The 17,529-nt window shown below is 41.9% G+C and overlaps 1 protein-coding gene across 2 annotated transcripts in view; it reads right to left on the bottom strand.

The window, feature by feature from the left end:
• Positions 1 to 515: 515 nt before the first annotated feature.
• RNASEH2B (ribonuclease H2 subunit B) overlaps positions 516 to 17,529 on the bottom strand; it is a 49,258-nt gene continuing 32,244 nt past the window's right edge. The window contains exons 9-11 of one of the 2 annotated variants that reach the window (XM_019529975.1): positions 17,021 to 17,063; positions 5,882 to 5,962; positions 3,267 to 3,396 (exon numbers count right to left, since the gene is read on the bottom strand). In XM_019529975.1, the coding sequence (XP_019385520.1) occupies positions 3,289 to 3,396; positions 5,882 to 5,962; positions 17,021 to 17,063 (232 nt within the window). In that variant the 3' untranslated portion in view covers positions 3,267 to 3,288. Of the gene's footprint in view, positions 811 to 3,266; positions 3,397 to 5,881; positions 5,963 to 17,020; positions 17,064 to 17,529 lie in introns of those variants that run through there. The other variant, XM_019529976.1, reaches the window with a different exon arrangement.

Here is a 17,529-nt window from a genome sequence, read left to right as displayed (position 1 = left end):
CAGCTCTGCCTTTATAATGAAAGTGACGTGAATTTTCACACTATCAGAACAGAGTGATATTTTTTAGACAAAAAATGCAAGTTCAGGTTGATAAACTATTCCGGCTGAATTCAGTGAACAATTTTGAAATGGAAAAACAATTAAGATGTTACTTTTTGACATTTTAAAACTTGTTATAAAATTCCCAAAAATGAACAAACAAAATTATAAAGAAATATTTAAATCATTTCATATTTGAAATGGGAATTGCTGGCTCCAACACAGCAATAAACTTAAGCATGTGCTTAAGTGTCAGTGTTCGAGTTATCCCGTTGAGACGGATTTTTATGGGTATCACACATGCAAACACATCAATTAAGTAGCTCACATACTTCAAGGTAAACATCTGTGTTAAGTGCTTTGCTGGATTTGGGCCAGTGTGCTCAACACTCTGCAGGATCGAGACCTTCAGCCCTGATCCAGCAATGTACTTAACCATGGGAGCAGTCCCACTGCTTGCATGAAGACTACTTGTGTGTTTAAAAGTTAAAGTTAGACATGTGCTTAAGTACTTTCCTGGAAGGGCCCTATCGACTGATATGGCATTAACTATAAAATTTGAAGCAGCATAACTTTAATACACTGCTCATTTAACATTTATCTGTTGAGCACTGCATTTCTTAGAATAAGGCGTGCCCAGTTAAAAATACATTTTTAGAAAGTGCATAAAAGGCTTTAAAAGCTGCTTTGAGATTAAGAGAAGTTAAAATAATGTAACCAAGCCTCTTTATGTTCCCTTCATTTCCTTCTCTGACGTCTTTGTACTGGCATCTAAAAAGACAATGAAAAAAAACACAAACATTCATTTATTCAATTAAGAATAAAATTAAAGTTAGAGGGTAACAATCAAACTTCTGAATCCAAACATCACTGAAACTTTCTTAAATTCCAGACCTGCCTCCAAACTTTGCCACCTTGGTCTCCCTTCCTATGGGTAATAATCAAATTACTGAATGTTATTTCCACAAATAAAACCATTTTTAATTTATGATAAGGTTAGATTCAAGTCCAACTCTGAAAGATTCCCCCAAGACAGCATTTTTGCAGGACGTTTTTCACACCCATTGAAGTCGGTCTGTTTGTGGTGTAAAGTCTTAAAAAGTGCAAACAAACAAAAAGTTTTATCCCCAAACAACAGAAGAAACATCAGACACTTGCATGTACATTTAATGAAGGCATGTTAACCAGGAAAATAACGACTACATTTCCCTAATAATCCTGGCAATTATTTAATGCTAAACTAACCAAGCAAGAAATATCACAGCAACACTTCATAATGACTTTCTACTACCGCTGGCCATTCATTTTAAATATATTTAAATCCTCATTGTGGTAGGAAACATTATTTTATATATTTGGCACCATATGCTTTTCATAATATCTTACAGCTACATGTTAAGGAAGTTCCAAAGTTACTAAATGCATTTTATTCTTTTCTAAGGGGAAAAGATTTTTTTAACGTGAAAGCTCTAATGCTTTTGAAAATGGCTTGTTTTTATAATGCATGTACTTTTGCAAGACCAAGAACACAGTTCCTAATAAAATTTCTGTTGTTATAAAAGTTACTGCATGTCTGACAGCTGAAGTTGAGATGTGACACACTAATGCAGAATGCATCTGTATTCACAGGAAGAGCTCCAGACTTGCCCTTGAGTGAAAGGATGAATGTAAAATTCATGTACAAAAAAAAAAAAAGGAAGAAAGAAAGAAAAGGTGTACGAGATAAGAAATTAAGATATTTTTCATCTGCACATGACTTGGCCTGCAATCTAATTCCCACCAAATCAGAAAGATTAATTTGCCCATCTCTTAAGAACAATATTCACAAATCATTTAATTTATTAAAGGACTGGCTTCTAAAGCTCACTTCATGAAATCTCTTAAGCTTTAAAAGTATAAAGTGCAAAACCAAAAGATCTAGTTATCTAAGGCCAACTCTGTTTTGTCTATACTTTAGTGCCTTCTGTATCCTCACCCTTTTTTTTCCTATTATGATTTCCTATGTCCTGTGCTGCACTCAAACTTCTCTTCTGACTATTCTGTTTATTCACAGGGAAAGGGAAAGAGCTGTGACCTGAAATCACAAAGACCTATTCCTTCCTCCCAGAATTATTTCCCATATCTACACTTGAATGTTTGGATTTCCAGATTGGCCTCCACAGTCACCTATGGACTTCCATACTTTCTAGAAGACTGTCATTGTATTGATGGACTACCACATCTGTTGTCAATCATTTTTAGCCTTTCCATTAATATGCACCAACTTCCTTTCTTCCTACTCTTCTAAGCATTTCTGAGATACCAATGATGTGAAGGTGCAGTCCAGCTAGAACAGCCATCTAGAATAGTAGTCCAGCTAGAATAGCCACCTGTAGTCCAGCCAGAATAGCCTCCGACACTACTGGCAGTGCCTGTGGGTGGTCCCCAATCACTGCTGGTCGCCGCTGCTGGCATCTGTGGGCGGTTGTCAACCACCGGTGGCACTTGTTACCCCCCGCCACTGACAATACTGTGGCTGCCTGCAGGAGCTCACCGCTCGCCGCCACCACGCTCCCACAGCTGCCACTCACCGTGCCCTCCCAGCCTCCAGGGGCAAAAGGCGTTCATGCTCTTACTTATTAGGTATATTGGGATCTGGGCATCCGACTCCCATATAGTTTCTTTGAAAATCTCAGACTTTGTCTTTAAATAATCATTTGCAAGTTACTTTAAAAAGAAACTATGATTTTCTGAAGCTAAACACAACACATTCAAACACACAGATAAAACGTACGACCTTTCAGCAACTATGTAATTCTTCAAGGAATTCTACAAGTATCACCACCTGCCTTAGACCCAACACAGTTCTACAAGTACAAAAACAAAACAAGCATTTGTTTCAAAAATCAATTTATTACAAGATGGTAATTTCAACATGTATTGAGTTTGGCTACAGCATGTTAGAACAAAAACAAGGCATGCATTTTCTCTGTAAAGAGTCCCTACCCAAGCCTGTTCCCAAGTCTTCTGTCTGGATCAATAAGGAACTCTTAGGCTAGAACTGTAACCCAATTTTATACGGTGTGTAAATCTAGAAAATGTAACACACTTACTGGAACTACAAAGCATGTTTCAGTAACCAATTAACAAAAGCAAGCTAACCAAAAAAACAAAAACTGTCTCCCCACCCCCACCAGAGATGGCTTTAGCACAATAGTAACTATAAAAATAACAGTTTTAATAAAATATGTTCATTTTAGTCACAAGTCTTCATTTTTTTGCTTTAGGCTTTGAACTAAAGAAAGTAGAAATGGATTTCATCCCACTCTTGTCAACTTTGGCCAAAGCTTTCTGAGCTGCAGACATCTTGCTATTTGTCTGTTAATGAAATTAAGAAAACAGAAAAAAAAATTAACATGTCTACAGAATGCGATGCTAAGCTACAAAATCATGTATACTTAAGTCAAATCAGGGTTTGCCTGGTACATTTAGTCCACTATAAGGAAAGATGATACACTGAAAGGAAAATCCTTACAAAACAAATTTGAGATTATTCAAAAGAAAGTGGTTGTCATGAATTACTTAACCTCAGGGGGAAGGGGAAAGAAAAAAAAAGAAACCAACAGAATTTGTTACAAGGGCAAGGAGGCAAAATGTATCTCCACTCTGGAGAATGAGATATCCTAACTCAACCATTTACTTTGGACTAATCCCTGAGTGTACATTAACAGGAATAATGCACGCACTATAACAGATGCATACTGTACCCTGCGACTCAATCTCATGATTATGTTGTCAGCAGGCTGAATTACAGCCTTGCATTACAGATGATGAATAATTCACACTGATTTACTATCAAACTCTTTTTAGTACAGTGAAATAAAGGGAAGGAGAGGAAAGAACACTAAACACCAAAGGCAGCAACCAAAATTTGCTAAGCATTCTAAGGCCACTGAGACAGCTTCCTGAAGACTTTTACACCTAAACCACATTTTATGAGGCACATTTTATACAGCTGACTTTTTTCCTTTCCTACATTTTAAAACATAACTTTGAAATCTCTAGCTGTTTTCCCTATTAAGACATCTTTACACTGACCTTTCCTTACTTCTCATAATGTTGGACTTCCCCATTTTATTACTCAGGATCACTTTTAACATTAAAGACAGAGATATGCAGCACAGTAAGATTATCTGCATTTCACACAATGCAAACAAAAGCAGTGCCAAAATATTTTAGAAGATCAGTACACTGTACAGAATTCAAGAATCAATTCTTCTTTCCCAGATTCTCTCAATGTACTTCATTATTTCAGAATTAAAACATGTCTAATGGTAAAGTGAATCAACTTTCTTTTATTTATTTTGTACATGTATGCCAAGTTCAAAAGCTACCTGCATGTTGTAAGTAGGGGAGAAAAACAAATTAAGATTCCAAATATTTCATAAACACCATACATTCAGAAGAAATCCTGTCCTTTCTTTTGAGGTTACTGAGTGTTGCAGACACAAGAGGGCTTGGGAACAAAGAGAAGTGCCAAAGGACTGTGGGAAGCAGATAGGTCACTCAAAAGAATCCACTAGCCTCCAGTCCTTGTAGAGTAGGAGTGTAAAACAACTATGGACATCAAGCGTCTTAGGGTCACAGAGCAGCATGGAGTGGCTCTACTGCTTGGCTACAAATACTCCTTTTTCACAGCAGGCACAATAAGGCTTCAAGAGTGCACAACGAGTGCACCCTTCAGAATGATACAGCAGTAGATTCTACTGGACTGAGCTTTGGACTAAACTCAAAACTCACAGTAAAACTGGCACATGAGGTAGCATGGTGTCGATTTACTTTATTTAAGTCAAGTGGCCAACCCACACATGCATAAGGCCTATTAGAACATCTCTGGGAATTCAAGTTACTGTTGCCTTCTTTGCTGCTGCTTTCTTGTCCTGATACTCTGCCTGATAAGAAATTTTTATACTGCTGAAGGACCTCTGATCCATGCACCTCAAAGTGTTTTACAAACTTTAGCTAAGCCTGACAACACATTTGTGAAGTAGGAAGATATCTAGGGTCCATGGCTAAAATCCATCTGCCTCTGGATGGGAGCACAGCAGTTATTTAAGTACAACATTACAAAGCATCTTAAGACTAGGCAATTATCAGGTTAAATTAAAAATGATGGGGGAGTTCAAGGAAACAGACTAGTATTGCTTATGCTATTTTTCCAGGATTCTAAAATCAACATCCCTCCCATACCTCTAAGGAGAAGCACCTAGGGATCCTTCATGAAAATAAATGGTAAGGACTTTATAAGGCTTTTGATTTCCAACATTTTTTCCCAGTTTTATTCATATCAACTACATACATTTAAAAAAAAAAAACAACACACACTGGGCATGTCTACATGAGATGCTTTGAGCACAGCAGACTAATTCTACTGCTTATTAGTGTGGCAGCAAAAACCTGTGCTACTGTGCAATAGAACTAGTCTACTGTCCATTAGCATCACCAAAAAAGCAGGCACTACAGCTAATGCGCAGTAGCGCAGATTACAACACATTAAGGTAGTACATGAAATTACAGGTACTAAACTTTATGTGTTGTAATTATGGCACATTAATGAACATGTAGATGTACCCACTGGGTTTGGAAGAAGACCTGGCAGGATTAAGGTGAATCTATCCACCACATAGTACACTGTTTTTGAAGTTTTTTTGCTCAGAACATACAAAAAATACTTTCTGAAATCCTCCATTCTGTATTCACTTTTAAAACAAAGAGGTATTCTACAAAAAGAAGGGGCATCCTCTGCAACTCTCTGGTGTTACTGTATGTTTCAACAAAACACATATATACAGAGTGTACCTACCTTTTTGTTCTTCATATCATTACTGTTAAACTTGGTATAATCTTCATCTGCCTCCACGGGTACATCTGACAATTTCTTTTTCTGCAATGTCAGAGTGATGAAGTTGTTCTGTCAGCCATTCATATGATGTTCACACACTGAAACTTAAAACTGAAAAGGGCTTTGGGGGTGTAAAATGGCCTGTGCAACCATTATGCAGTAGTATATCTCTTTATATTAATCTCCTCTCAGAATGCATGAGTATTAAAAACATATTTCTGAAATCCAGAAAAGGTTGTTGGATTTGGTAGTAAATATTTTCTTCTTCATCCACCCAAGACTGATTTATTGAATTGCTTTAGTATACCTCTGAACTTCCATTATTTCACTTTAGTATTTAATGCAAAAACAATTTGGAGCATCTTTATGGACTGTTGTTGTTGTGTCCCTCTACTAATCAGGGAGTAGAGGATTAAAATATGGGTCTTTATGGGGCTGGAAAGCACCACAGAACACCGTTGCTGCAAGCATGCAAACAGAATATAATCTAAATCTGTTTGTTGTATGCAACGTCTCTTGGGATCATTACTTTCCACAATCTGGTAAGAGCCATTGGTTGCTGTGGTTGTGTTTAATGCTTTGTCATTTTAATTAAACATCAATTCAGCTTTAACTATGAGTGAAGTCAAAAGAAGTGAAGGGTGACAAGGGCCTCGGATGATCGAGCCTTAAGAATGCAGGTTTCTTTCCTTAAGATGTTTGCATTTGGTTTAAATGTGAAAATTCTCTGATAAGATTGCTAAAGAAAAAAAGCATATACAGTATTTCACAGATTGTGATGAGTACATTAGTTTTTTATTCTTCTACATCTGATGTTAGTACCATGGCCTTAATATCCTGTGAAACCCGAGCTGTGGCTTTTCCAGTTTTTGTACTAAAGCAAATGACTTTGCAAGTAAACTGAAAGATATCATACCATTTAAAACTCCTATTTTACTCTCTCTTCTTAAAGCACTTGTGATCTCTCTCACTCTGGCACAGAAGCCAGGCCTGCAGCTTAGATTTCTCAAGCTCTTAGTACCAGATCCAACAGCAGGCTTCCTTTTGACTTCAAGAGGATTTGGATTGAGGTCTTAGGGAGGTAGTTTTATAAATGCACAGTTGCACAGCTATTACATTTTGACATGACAGCCTAATAATAAACAATAATTTTTATATTTTAGAATCTTATGAACAAGCTTTTACTGTTCAGCAAAATGTTCAGCAAAATGTATGAGTTCAAGCTTTAAGAGGTCAAGTGTTCTGTATGGCCGTGTACTGTAAAGGACCAGTTACTACTCTAAGAACCTGAAAGGTATAGTGGGTACAATTCAACACTGGTGGTTACAATTAGTTAAAGAAATAGCTTTCACTAAAACATTAAATACAGATTTCCTCTGTAATCTCCCCCAGATAGAGGATTTTTGTATCTGAGAGGTTTCTGCTCCCTTCAGAAATTTATTTAAAATTATTTTTTAACATTCAACTATTGTGTACTAGTGTAAGAGGTACATATTGGATTTGTATTAATTACTTGGATCTATATTAACTCATATTTCTTTCTTAAATATGCCCTGCTTTCATTAAGAGAAATATTTTTTAATAGCTAAACAAAAGAATCATAGAAAAAATATGGCTAAAAGGCACCTTAAGAGTCCATTCCCTGGTCAAGGCAAGAACATCTCAGTCTAAACCATTCCAGCCAATCACTTGTCTAATCTGCACTTAATTTCCAATGAGGGAGATTCCATAACCTCTCCAGGTAATCTGTTCCAGTACTTAAACTATCCTCACAGTAAAAGAGCTTTTCCTAAATTTTTATTCTTGTAATTTCAGCCCATTATTTTTTGTTACGTTCACTGTGGACTTAGAGAAACAGCTGATTACTAGATTTAAGGAAAGTTTCAAGCAAGTCATATTTCTCTAATTTTGTGTGTCAGTCCTCTGAATCAGTGAAGAGATGCACAATAAATTGCCATTTTAGGCCCTGAACCTGGAAAACATTTAAGCACATAACTCAAGATGTATGCCAACAGTGGTTCTGTAGAAATCAACAGAGTCATTGGTGTTATTTTATAAATCAACTGTTCAAAAGAATTATAAGAACTGCTTTTGTTGCAACCAAACTGTTCTAACAAAAATATTTTACAACTTTTCTCTACTTTTTTAAAAACACATTCATGCTATCCCAATGGTATGAAAGTTATTCATACACAATATGGAATCCACATCACTTTTAGGTCAATATAGTTAACATGCTTTTATACCTAACGTATGTCAGTTGGCTCAGGATGTATGTTTAATATTTCTTACAATACATGAAGACAGATAAATCTTCCCAAAAATCAAAAGACCAAGTTCTGGCCCCACTGTTTCAAAGCTCAACCATATGGAAGTAACTTTTGTTAGGTCTGGTCCATAGATATGGATCAGAGATCAAATGCCACTAACGACAGTATTGTTCACTTATTCCTGGATGTGAAAGCTGACGGAATTCTTCACTTAAAGAATCAGCGAATGAACAAGGGTTAATGTTATACTTAGTTTTGGGCACTAGTGAAGATACTATACAAAAGCTGGTTGTGGAAAATAACCATGGAACATGCAATCATGGGTGGATTCAGTTTAAATAGAAGGATAAACAAGATGCATCTGTAAGTAAGATTTCTATTCTCAAATACACACACTTTGAGAAATTGATAGAACAAGTCAGCTAACTCAAGGGGGCTGAAGAATTCAAGGATGTGCTTGTGGAGGAACTTTGAAATTCCCTAATTCAAAGGTACAAACATGATCTGGCACTTACCCTAACAAACCAGGGGAGAAAAATCTTGTGTGGAAGGCCTCAGACCTAACTACATGAATAACCATCTGAAAAAGGACATGAGGAGCTATAAGAGTTTACAAGAGATGGGGAAAAGAAAAAAAATCCTGATCAGCAAAGAGAATGTAGGGATAAAGGAATAACTGCCAAAAGTCACACCAAGTGAAATGCTGCAGAGGAAATTAAAACAAACCCAGAAAAACTTTTCAGCCATTAAAAAAAAAAAAAAAAAAAAAGAATATATGGAATAGAGCCTCTATGCACCAAGGATGGGACTAAGCTTAGGTACAGATCAAACATTAACTGCATACCTTACACCTGTGTTCAACATCATCTTACTGAGAACTGAGGCAAAGGCTAGAACTAAAAGGAAGAATAGTGTGGATAAGGAACTCTGATGTGAAAACAAAGCTCAAAAAATGTAATGTGCTCAGACTGATTCTGCATGTGTGTGCATGTCTGCAAGTACATACAGGGAAGAGGTTGCAAATCTCAGATCCCAGAATCCAAACAGTGGTGATACGTGACACTGCAGGTGCAAAGATTTTTAATGAATTATCAAATTGGGGATGGCACCACAACTGGAAAACCTAGCATCTCTATTTAAGACATGCATGGGAAAAATGCTCTGGGCAACAAGAAGCACACCAGTCTAACCTCAATAGCACACAAAATTCTGAAGCAAAGAATAATTAAAAGATGCTGAGATAAATGGTGTCGCGACCGGGTTTAGTGGTCACAGTGTGGGCCAACACAATCGAGCAGGTGGGGGCTAGCGGCAGAGAGTCAGGCGGCTAATACTCGTACAGTTGTGGAAAAAGGAGTTTATTTACTTACGCTACCAGACAGTAGTGTAGCGCAGCTCGGACCTGGTTACAAACGACAGCTGCAAAACCAGTCGATAGCTATTAGGCGGACGAATCGCTAGTCAGGTCGAACTTGAGCATGCAAGGGTACGGTACGCCGGGAGATGACGGTGGCGGAGAGACATTCACAAGTGGCCGGCTTGTGAAGTAGCGGGTGCCAAGGTCTATGATTACCAGCCCTTTATTCAGGGGTTTTGCTCTGGGGAGGGGACCTAACAGGTCGACTTGCCATGTTTTCCCAGGGCGAAGGCAAGCAGGTCTAATGCTCCCCTGTGACTAGTTGAGAGTGACATTTCTCTTTTACGCAGGCCTCGCATGCTTGTGCAATTCGCTCCCAGTCTGTGAGACTACCGTAAGTCGATTTTTCCTTCACTTCCTGGCGCCAATGGTAGTGACAGGCATGGGGACCGGGGTAGGCCCCAATGTTTGTGGAGCCATGTTAGGAAAGGGTCTGCTCTTACGTCAGCGTCAGTTGCTTTGGCGGTAAAGACAGAATCAGCGCGGAGCAGGTCTCGCAAGTACTTGTCAATTATTTCATGGACTGGGTCAGTTGAAGTGACATGGGACCTTGTGTGTTTTATGAGTGGCAGCACTGTAAAGGTGGAGAGCATTTCCCAAATTTCTTCCCATAGGTCTCTGTACTCGGTGGGGCTGGCTGTTCCTGTTGCCACTTTACATAGAAAGTGGGAGTCCACTGCCATCACTGGAACCGGTAGGGAGTTTCTATGGCTGTCTCGGCAGTGTTTCACCATGATGGCGAATCCAGTAAGTTTGCATCGTTGGACTGAAGCACTGGGGTCAGCGTATTCCATTCTTACGTATTTGCAGGGCTGGCAATATACTCCGTAGACGTTGTCGGTTTTTGTTGAGCCATATGATGCCATCCATGCAGGCGCAGTGGTACCGTATAGGATGGGTGTTGTTGGTGGGGGTTCAGTCGGAGCAAGATTCTCATGTTGCCAACTGTGCCAGTGGTACAGGTGGTTGAGAACTAATGTACTCCATGTCGCTGGTTCTCCCTGGAAGTTGGTGTCCGGTTGGTCATGGAGTAGACGCGGTAGCAGGGTTGTGCCTATGGGCTTGGAGTTTTCCCCTTCCAGCTGCCAATGGTTCAGCCAGCTGTGTGGCTAGTAGGACTTTTCCTACCGTACCGTAGCGGTGCTGAGCAGTCTGTATGGTGCGGTGAGCGGTGTAGACTAGCTCTCCCTGTGTCTTGCATGCCACTGCGAACAGGTGCTCTTCAGTGTACCCAACTGCGATAGTCAGTGGGGTTGTTGGGTCGATGGCATGTAGAAGAGTGTTTCTTACCGCCGTTAACAGTTCTTGGAGGGCTTTGGTATCTCGTGGGGTCCATGGAGCTTTCTGGCGGGTTTTGTTTTGGATTTGCTGTTGTACTTGTCCGAGTACAGGCAAGTATTTTGGCTCAATGTGGTAGCGGAGCCAGCCTAGGCATCCGAGAAGGGATTGGAACTCGGCTTTCATTTTTGGTGGGGTTTCTTCCCACACAGTATCCACTTTTTCGTGTATGGTGCCATAGCCGGTAGCTTTGTCAAAAGTCGTGCCTAGGAAGGTGATGCTGTTGGTGGGCTTGAGGCGAGGTTTTGCCGGGTTAACCGTCCAGCTGTCTTTGGTAAGGTGCTGTACTAGGTCTTTTGTTACATCTCGTACCACCGTCGTATCGCGGCCCATGATGGCTAGGTCATCTATATAACTCCAAATTTTTACCCGTTCACTCGCTGGGTTTTCCATACAAAATTTCTGGAGACTGTGGTTCATGGCACTGATGGCCAGGGCAGGAGCATTGCAGTACCCTTTTGGGCAAACATTCCACCGAAACATATTTCCTCCAATGCACATGTTAAGGACTCCGTCTTTGTCAAAGATCAAAGTCTTTGATTTCAGATGCCGATGGCAAAAGGTCAGATGGCAAAAGGTCAGAGGCTAACACAACAAACTCTGTAACTGTAGTTTCACACTATTATTTTTAGTTTGTAACAGTACTGTATATACACACCCCTGTCTGTGCCTCATTTCAAATTACTTGAACTCCCATACAAGAGAAAGAAACTGACCTTGACAACTCAGCACAAGAGATATCTGTACCCATGGTGACCAGATAAAAATTAAACTAATTTAATGAAGTTGTAAAATTAAATATACTATGCGCGCCATCCTGTGACCAAACAGGACCAGTACCACCCAAGTAAAAATAACCCCCCTTTTTCTGAAACCTGAGCAAACAAAGAGAGCACAAGTGCCAACTCGTTAATTATTCAGGCCTGGCATATAGTAATTGGTCACTTTTCCCAAGTATAACTTTGAAAGAACTTCTGCCCAAAGCAGAGAACTGTGTATACACTCAAGAAGAACAGATCGTGCATTAATATTATCTCTCCGCCTACGCATCTTTCTGGCATATCCCCGTCTATCTCTCTTGTTATCTTTCTTATCAAGAGCTCTCGGTAATCTGCAGACTGCAACGGCTTATGTGAATTGCTCGGAATCTGTAACAAGCAACTCTCTTACGCACCCTGTAAATGCTGGGTAACATGATATCTGCATGCTGTAACTCAATAAATCAACTCCTCTGCCTACGCTGCAGCACATCAGTAGCGTAAGTAAAATAAACCTTTTGTGTAACCATACGCTGTGTTTAAATCCTCTGACTCCTGCTCACCGTTATCACCCACCTGTCTGGTTATAAATCCCCCTCCTCGTGCCAAGCCAGTCGTGCCGACCCAGGCTCGCAAGTCAAAGGTGCACCCCTGGAGTCGGCCCATCTGGCCCAGTACATGTGCTACAGGGCCGTTGACTGACAGGGCTTAGTAATAGTCGGGCTGTTAGGCTTTGGGGTCCCCCATAGACTTCAGTAGCGGCTTCCACTGCTTCGAGCAGGCAGGGTACGTTTCCCAGGTTTGTGGCGAAACGGTAAGGCCAGGGCCTTCCTGCTTGAGCAGGTGTGAGGTTTAAAGCCTGTTGACCCGGATTCCAGCCAGCGTAGGGAGCCTGCATCTGGGTGGCCCGGGGCACTTCCGTACCAGACGTGCACCTTGCGTCCCAGGGCTTCGACCACTAAGGCTGGAAGCGGTATGGGCCAGTTGGTGTTGGCGAGAACTGGAACGGGGTCAACTACCTTCCCCCTGCTCCAAGCGGTGTTATGAACTAGTTGCATCGCTTCATCTTGGTCGACTGTTTCGCTTCCCGCCTCCGTGACTAGGCGCCTGAGCCAGACAATTGGAGTCTCCTCAGGTTTAATGCCGGTCTCTCTATTTAGGTCCCTCATCTCGGCCCAGGTGCGCGTGCACGAGGTAATGGTAATTTGTGTCCCTTGGCCCGTCACACATTTGCGCACTGTGATAGGCAATGCTGTTGCGAGATCAGGATACAGTGGTGGTGGAGCGCCTGGTGAAGCTGAAGGAATGTCCCGCTCTACGGACTTCTCTGTATCACTTTCGGTTTTGTAGACCTCCGTGACTTCCGTCCCTTCTGGGCATGGCTGTGCATACGGTGGTGGTGATGGTGTGGGTGGCGCTGTAGGAGAAGGTGGGCTCCAGGCAGGAGGTGGCGCGGTTTTCTTCTCGGGGATTTCCAGTTCGCTCAGCTTCTCCTTTTTGCCAGCGCCATCTTGGGGCAGCGGCACTGCTGAGTTTTGTACCGCGGCTTGGCTAACAGTTTTTAACTGAATTTCTAAGTTTGCATTCTTTCGTAACAGGCTGGTAAAGGCGTGGAACAAGACATTAATCATTTTTCCCTTGTCCCATTTTGGGCCGAACCACTTTGTGGCAGTCCGCCCGTCAGACTCCAAGCTCTCGTGGAGCTGCGTCAGCAATTCGTGCCCCCTAGACCCCTGCGGGAGGCTTGGACAGTTGAACTTGTCCGGAGGGGTACTCTCGCCTTCCTCCCGTACATGCCAGATGCATCGGCTAAACTGTTGGGCAGGGCTGGGGTTCGCCGCGCCCACGGACTTCACGCGGCTAAAGGATAGGGAACCGATCTCTTCCCAGGGGTGGTAAATGACGGTAGGATGACTCATCACACACCTGAAGGAGCTTGGGGCTAGTTGGATGGCCCACTCCTTCCCGCCGGCATTTTCCTCTCGGAGGGAAATGCACCCGGCTACTGTGGCCGGGGTCGGGCCGGCGGCTTGGTGGTAGGCGATGTGTGCCCACAGATCGTCCAAGTTGGTCATGGAATGCTCCCCACTGTGCCATGGGCAGTGGCGGATCAGCTCTGACTCCATCTCGCCTCCCCTGGATCCTGTTCGTGACGCCATGTCGTGACCGGGTTTAGTGGTCACAGTCTGGGCCAACACAAACCAACACAGGTTAAGCAAAGGTGGATTATACCAGACTTATTCAGTAATATTTCTTGAAAAAGATAAATAGATTTCATGGACAAGGGAAATGTAGTAGATCTAACATATCTGGACTTTAGAAAGGCCTTTGATACAGTGCTACATGAGAAATTACTAGTTTAGATGGAGATTAGTAGAAGAACTGTATGGTGAGTAAGGAACTACTAGTTAAAGGGTAAATGACAAGTTCTGCAGAAAGAGGCATTAGAGTAAGCTGAAGGTCCGTTAGTAGTATAGCTCTGTAAAGTATTATTGTTAATAATCTCAACTGAAAAAATGAGGATGTGCTACTGAAATTTGGCAATGACACAAAATTGGAAGGCACTGGCAATACAGTGCAGAAATCAAACACTGTACTAGAACAAATGGGCCACTTTGAGGTCTAGATTAATGAGAATGAGATAAACTTTAGCAGTGTGAATGGGTAAGGTTATGCACTTACAGAATACAAGAACAAGAGTTCAGAAGTTGGAAATAACAAAAGTATAACAACCTCAAATATTCTAGTCAACTGCAGAATGACTGAATTATCAAAGTGATGCAACTGTGAAAAAGTCAAAGGAGGTACCGGGAAAATTATTTCTAATGAACACAAGGAAGAATTATTGCCACTGAACGAGGTACTGGTGAGAACCTCATCTGGATTAGGGGTGTACAAATCTGTTCATCTATTCAAAGACAGATGAAAATGAATGGAAGAGATGCCAAGATGGGTTACGAGGATGTGCAGAAAAATGGCGATCCTATCTCGCAGGAGACTAAAAGACCATGATCCTTTTTACCTAGCAAAGTAAAGGTTGAGAGAACGTTTTTTTTTTTTTTAAACTTTACCAGGGTGAGAGTAACGTTTTTAAGCCAAAGCATAGTTCTAGCATAAGAAGAGATGGTTAGACACTGGTTATGAAGAAAATTAAGCAAGAAATATGAAGGTTTCTAATGAGCCAAGGAGTGCAGTTTTGAAACAACCTTCCAACAAAAGTAGCAGAGACAGTGAGGACCCAGTTAGGGATCTTCTGGAGGGGCTGGATGTGTTCAACTCAGCAGGTGCAGACACTCTCCACCCTAAGGTGCTGAGGGAATTGGCAGGGGTTATTGAGGAGCCCTGGCATGGCTTTATGAGCACGTGTGGTGCTCTGGCCAGGTGCCAGAAGACTGGAAGAAGGCCAGTGTGGTCCCCAAAAAAGGGAGGAGTGAGGACCCAGGCAACTATAGGCCCATTAGTCTTACTTCAGCCCTGGGGAAGCACTTTGAGAAAATTATCTAGGAGCACATCTGTGAGGGACCAGCAGGGAGGAGGATGCTCAAGGGCAATCAGCATGGGTTCATTAAGGGTGGGTCCTGTCAGACCAACCTGACAGCCTTCTACAATCAGGTCACAAAATCACTGGATGCAGATGTCATAGTGGAAGTAGTCTTTCTGGACTTCAGGAAGGTCTTTGACACTGTCTCCCACCCCATTCTCATTAAAAAGCTAGGTGACTATGGCACTGATGCCTACACAATCAGATGGATCACAAATTGGCTAGAGAGCTGCATGCAGGGAGTGGTGGTGGATGGGCCATATTCAGCTTGGAGGGAGGTAGGCAGTGGAGTCCCCCAGGACTCGGTCCTCGGGCCCATACTGTTCAAATTCTTTATTAGCGACTTGGACGAGGGGGTGAAAAGCACCCTGTTCAAATTTGCTGATGACACCAAGATTTGGGGCAAGGTGGGCACACTAGAAGGGATGGACAGGATACAACTGGACCTGGACAGGTTACAGGGGTGGGCAGATGAGAATAGAATGGGATTCAATACTGGCAAGTGCAGGGTACTTCACTTGGGCAGAAAGAACCAGCAGCATACCTATAGACTGGGGAACTCCCCTCTTGAAAGCACAGTGGCAGAAAGAGATCTTGAAGTCATTGTTGATTCCAAGATGAATATGGACCACCAATGTAAGGACACAGTCAACAAGGCTAACAGCACCTTGTCATGCATCCAGAGATGCATCAAGAGCAGGTCCAAGGAGGGGATCCTCCCCCTCTGTGCGACACTAGTCAGGCCACAGTTGGAGTACTGCATCTAGTTCTGGGCGCCACACTTCAGGAGGGATGTGTCCAGCATCAAGAGTGTCCAGAGGAGGGCCACTCACATGATCAGGAGGCAGCAGGGCAGGCCCTATGAGGAGAGGCTATGGAACCTGAACCTGTTCAGCCTTCACAAGAGATGGCTGAGAGGGGATCTAGTGGCCGTCTGTAAACTTACCATGGGGGGACCAGAGGGGAATGGGTGAGACCCTGTTCCCCCGAGCGCCTCCTGGAGTAACAAGGAATAACAGCCATAAGTTGATTGAGAGTAGGTTCAGGCTACACATCAGGAGGCTCTACTTCACAGTCAGGGTAGTCAGGATCCGGAACCAGCTTCCAAGGGAAATGGTGCTGGCTCCTACCTTAGAGGTCTTTAAAAGGAGGCTTGATAACTACCTAGCTGGGGTCATATGAACTTAACCTTACCAGGGGTCATATGAGCCCAGTATTCATTCCTGCCCAGGGCAGGGGGTCAGACTTGATGATCTGCTCAGGTCCCCTCCAATCCTATATCTATGAACCTATGACAAACAGTTTAGCATTTCAAGATGAAGCCTTGATAAATTTAAGAGAAGGATTATATGGCATGGGGACCATGACTGCCAAGGACTGCACCCTATGACCAGAGAGGTCCCTTTTCAGTGTCCACCTTATGAAAAAGATGAATGAGACCATACAATCTGATCAACCCACATTGATTTGTTTCCTTGTCTAAAATGGGAAACACTGCAGTTAAAAACTTCAGTACTTCCATTTTTTACTAGATTGTGAAGATGACTGAAGTTATGATTACTAAAACTAGAAAAATACTTCACACTTGTAATTTCCCAGTACTTCTGACCAGCTCTACCATTGTGCCATTTTGTTGTTTTACAATACAGTTTCTAATGCTCTGCCAAGCCTAATTTTAATTGAACTGATGAGAAAAAAGTCCACAGTGGTACAGATCTCTCCAAGAAGGTTTTCTTGGTATGGTGGCTAAATTTCCTCCCTTTACTATCCTCCTACCTTCAATGGGGGCTCTGCTGAGGAACTTGCAAGTTCTGGAAGCCTGGGGAATGAAAGAGTCTGAGTTAAAAGTTTTCACACAGAAAACAAACAAAATAACTGAGTACAAGTTTTGAATATGTTAACTTAAAACATCATTCCTTTCTCAACAACAGTGCATCAATACTAATCCCATCTGTTACCCTCAAAATATTTAACTTTAACAGTATATTTATGACCTATTAAAGGTTTTGGCCAAGTTTGCCAAAAAGTGAATTTCAAAAAGTCCTGAGAAAATGCCCTCATAACCTCAGGTGTCTCATCCCTTTTGAAAATCCAGGGTCTGAACTGCAAGAACCTATTTCAAGCTCTAACCCTCTGACATGTAAACTGGTATTGTACTCTTAGGCCTTGCTACCACAGTTCATTGCACAAAGGCAGAATACTCTTTGTATGCAGAGTCCCAGAAAGACTCCAATCACCCTCTACTTAGAGTGAGCCACAGGATAAGGTTCCTAGTCCAGCTCTAG

The sequence above is a fragment of the Crocodylus porosus genome, unplaced genomic scaffold (genome assembly GCF_001723895.1).
Source record: "Crocodylus porosus isolate Cpor-Errol unplaced genomic scaffold, CroPor_comp1, whole genome shotgun sequence".
Taxonomy (NCBI): Eukaryota; Metazoa; Chordata; order Crocodylia; family Crocodylidae; genus Crocodylus; species Crocodylus porosus.
This window is presented reverse-complemented; position numbering and strand designations above follow the sequence as displayed.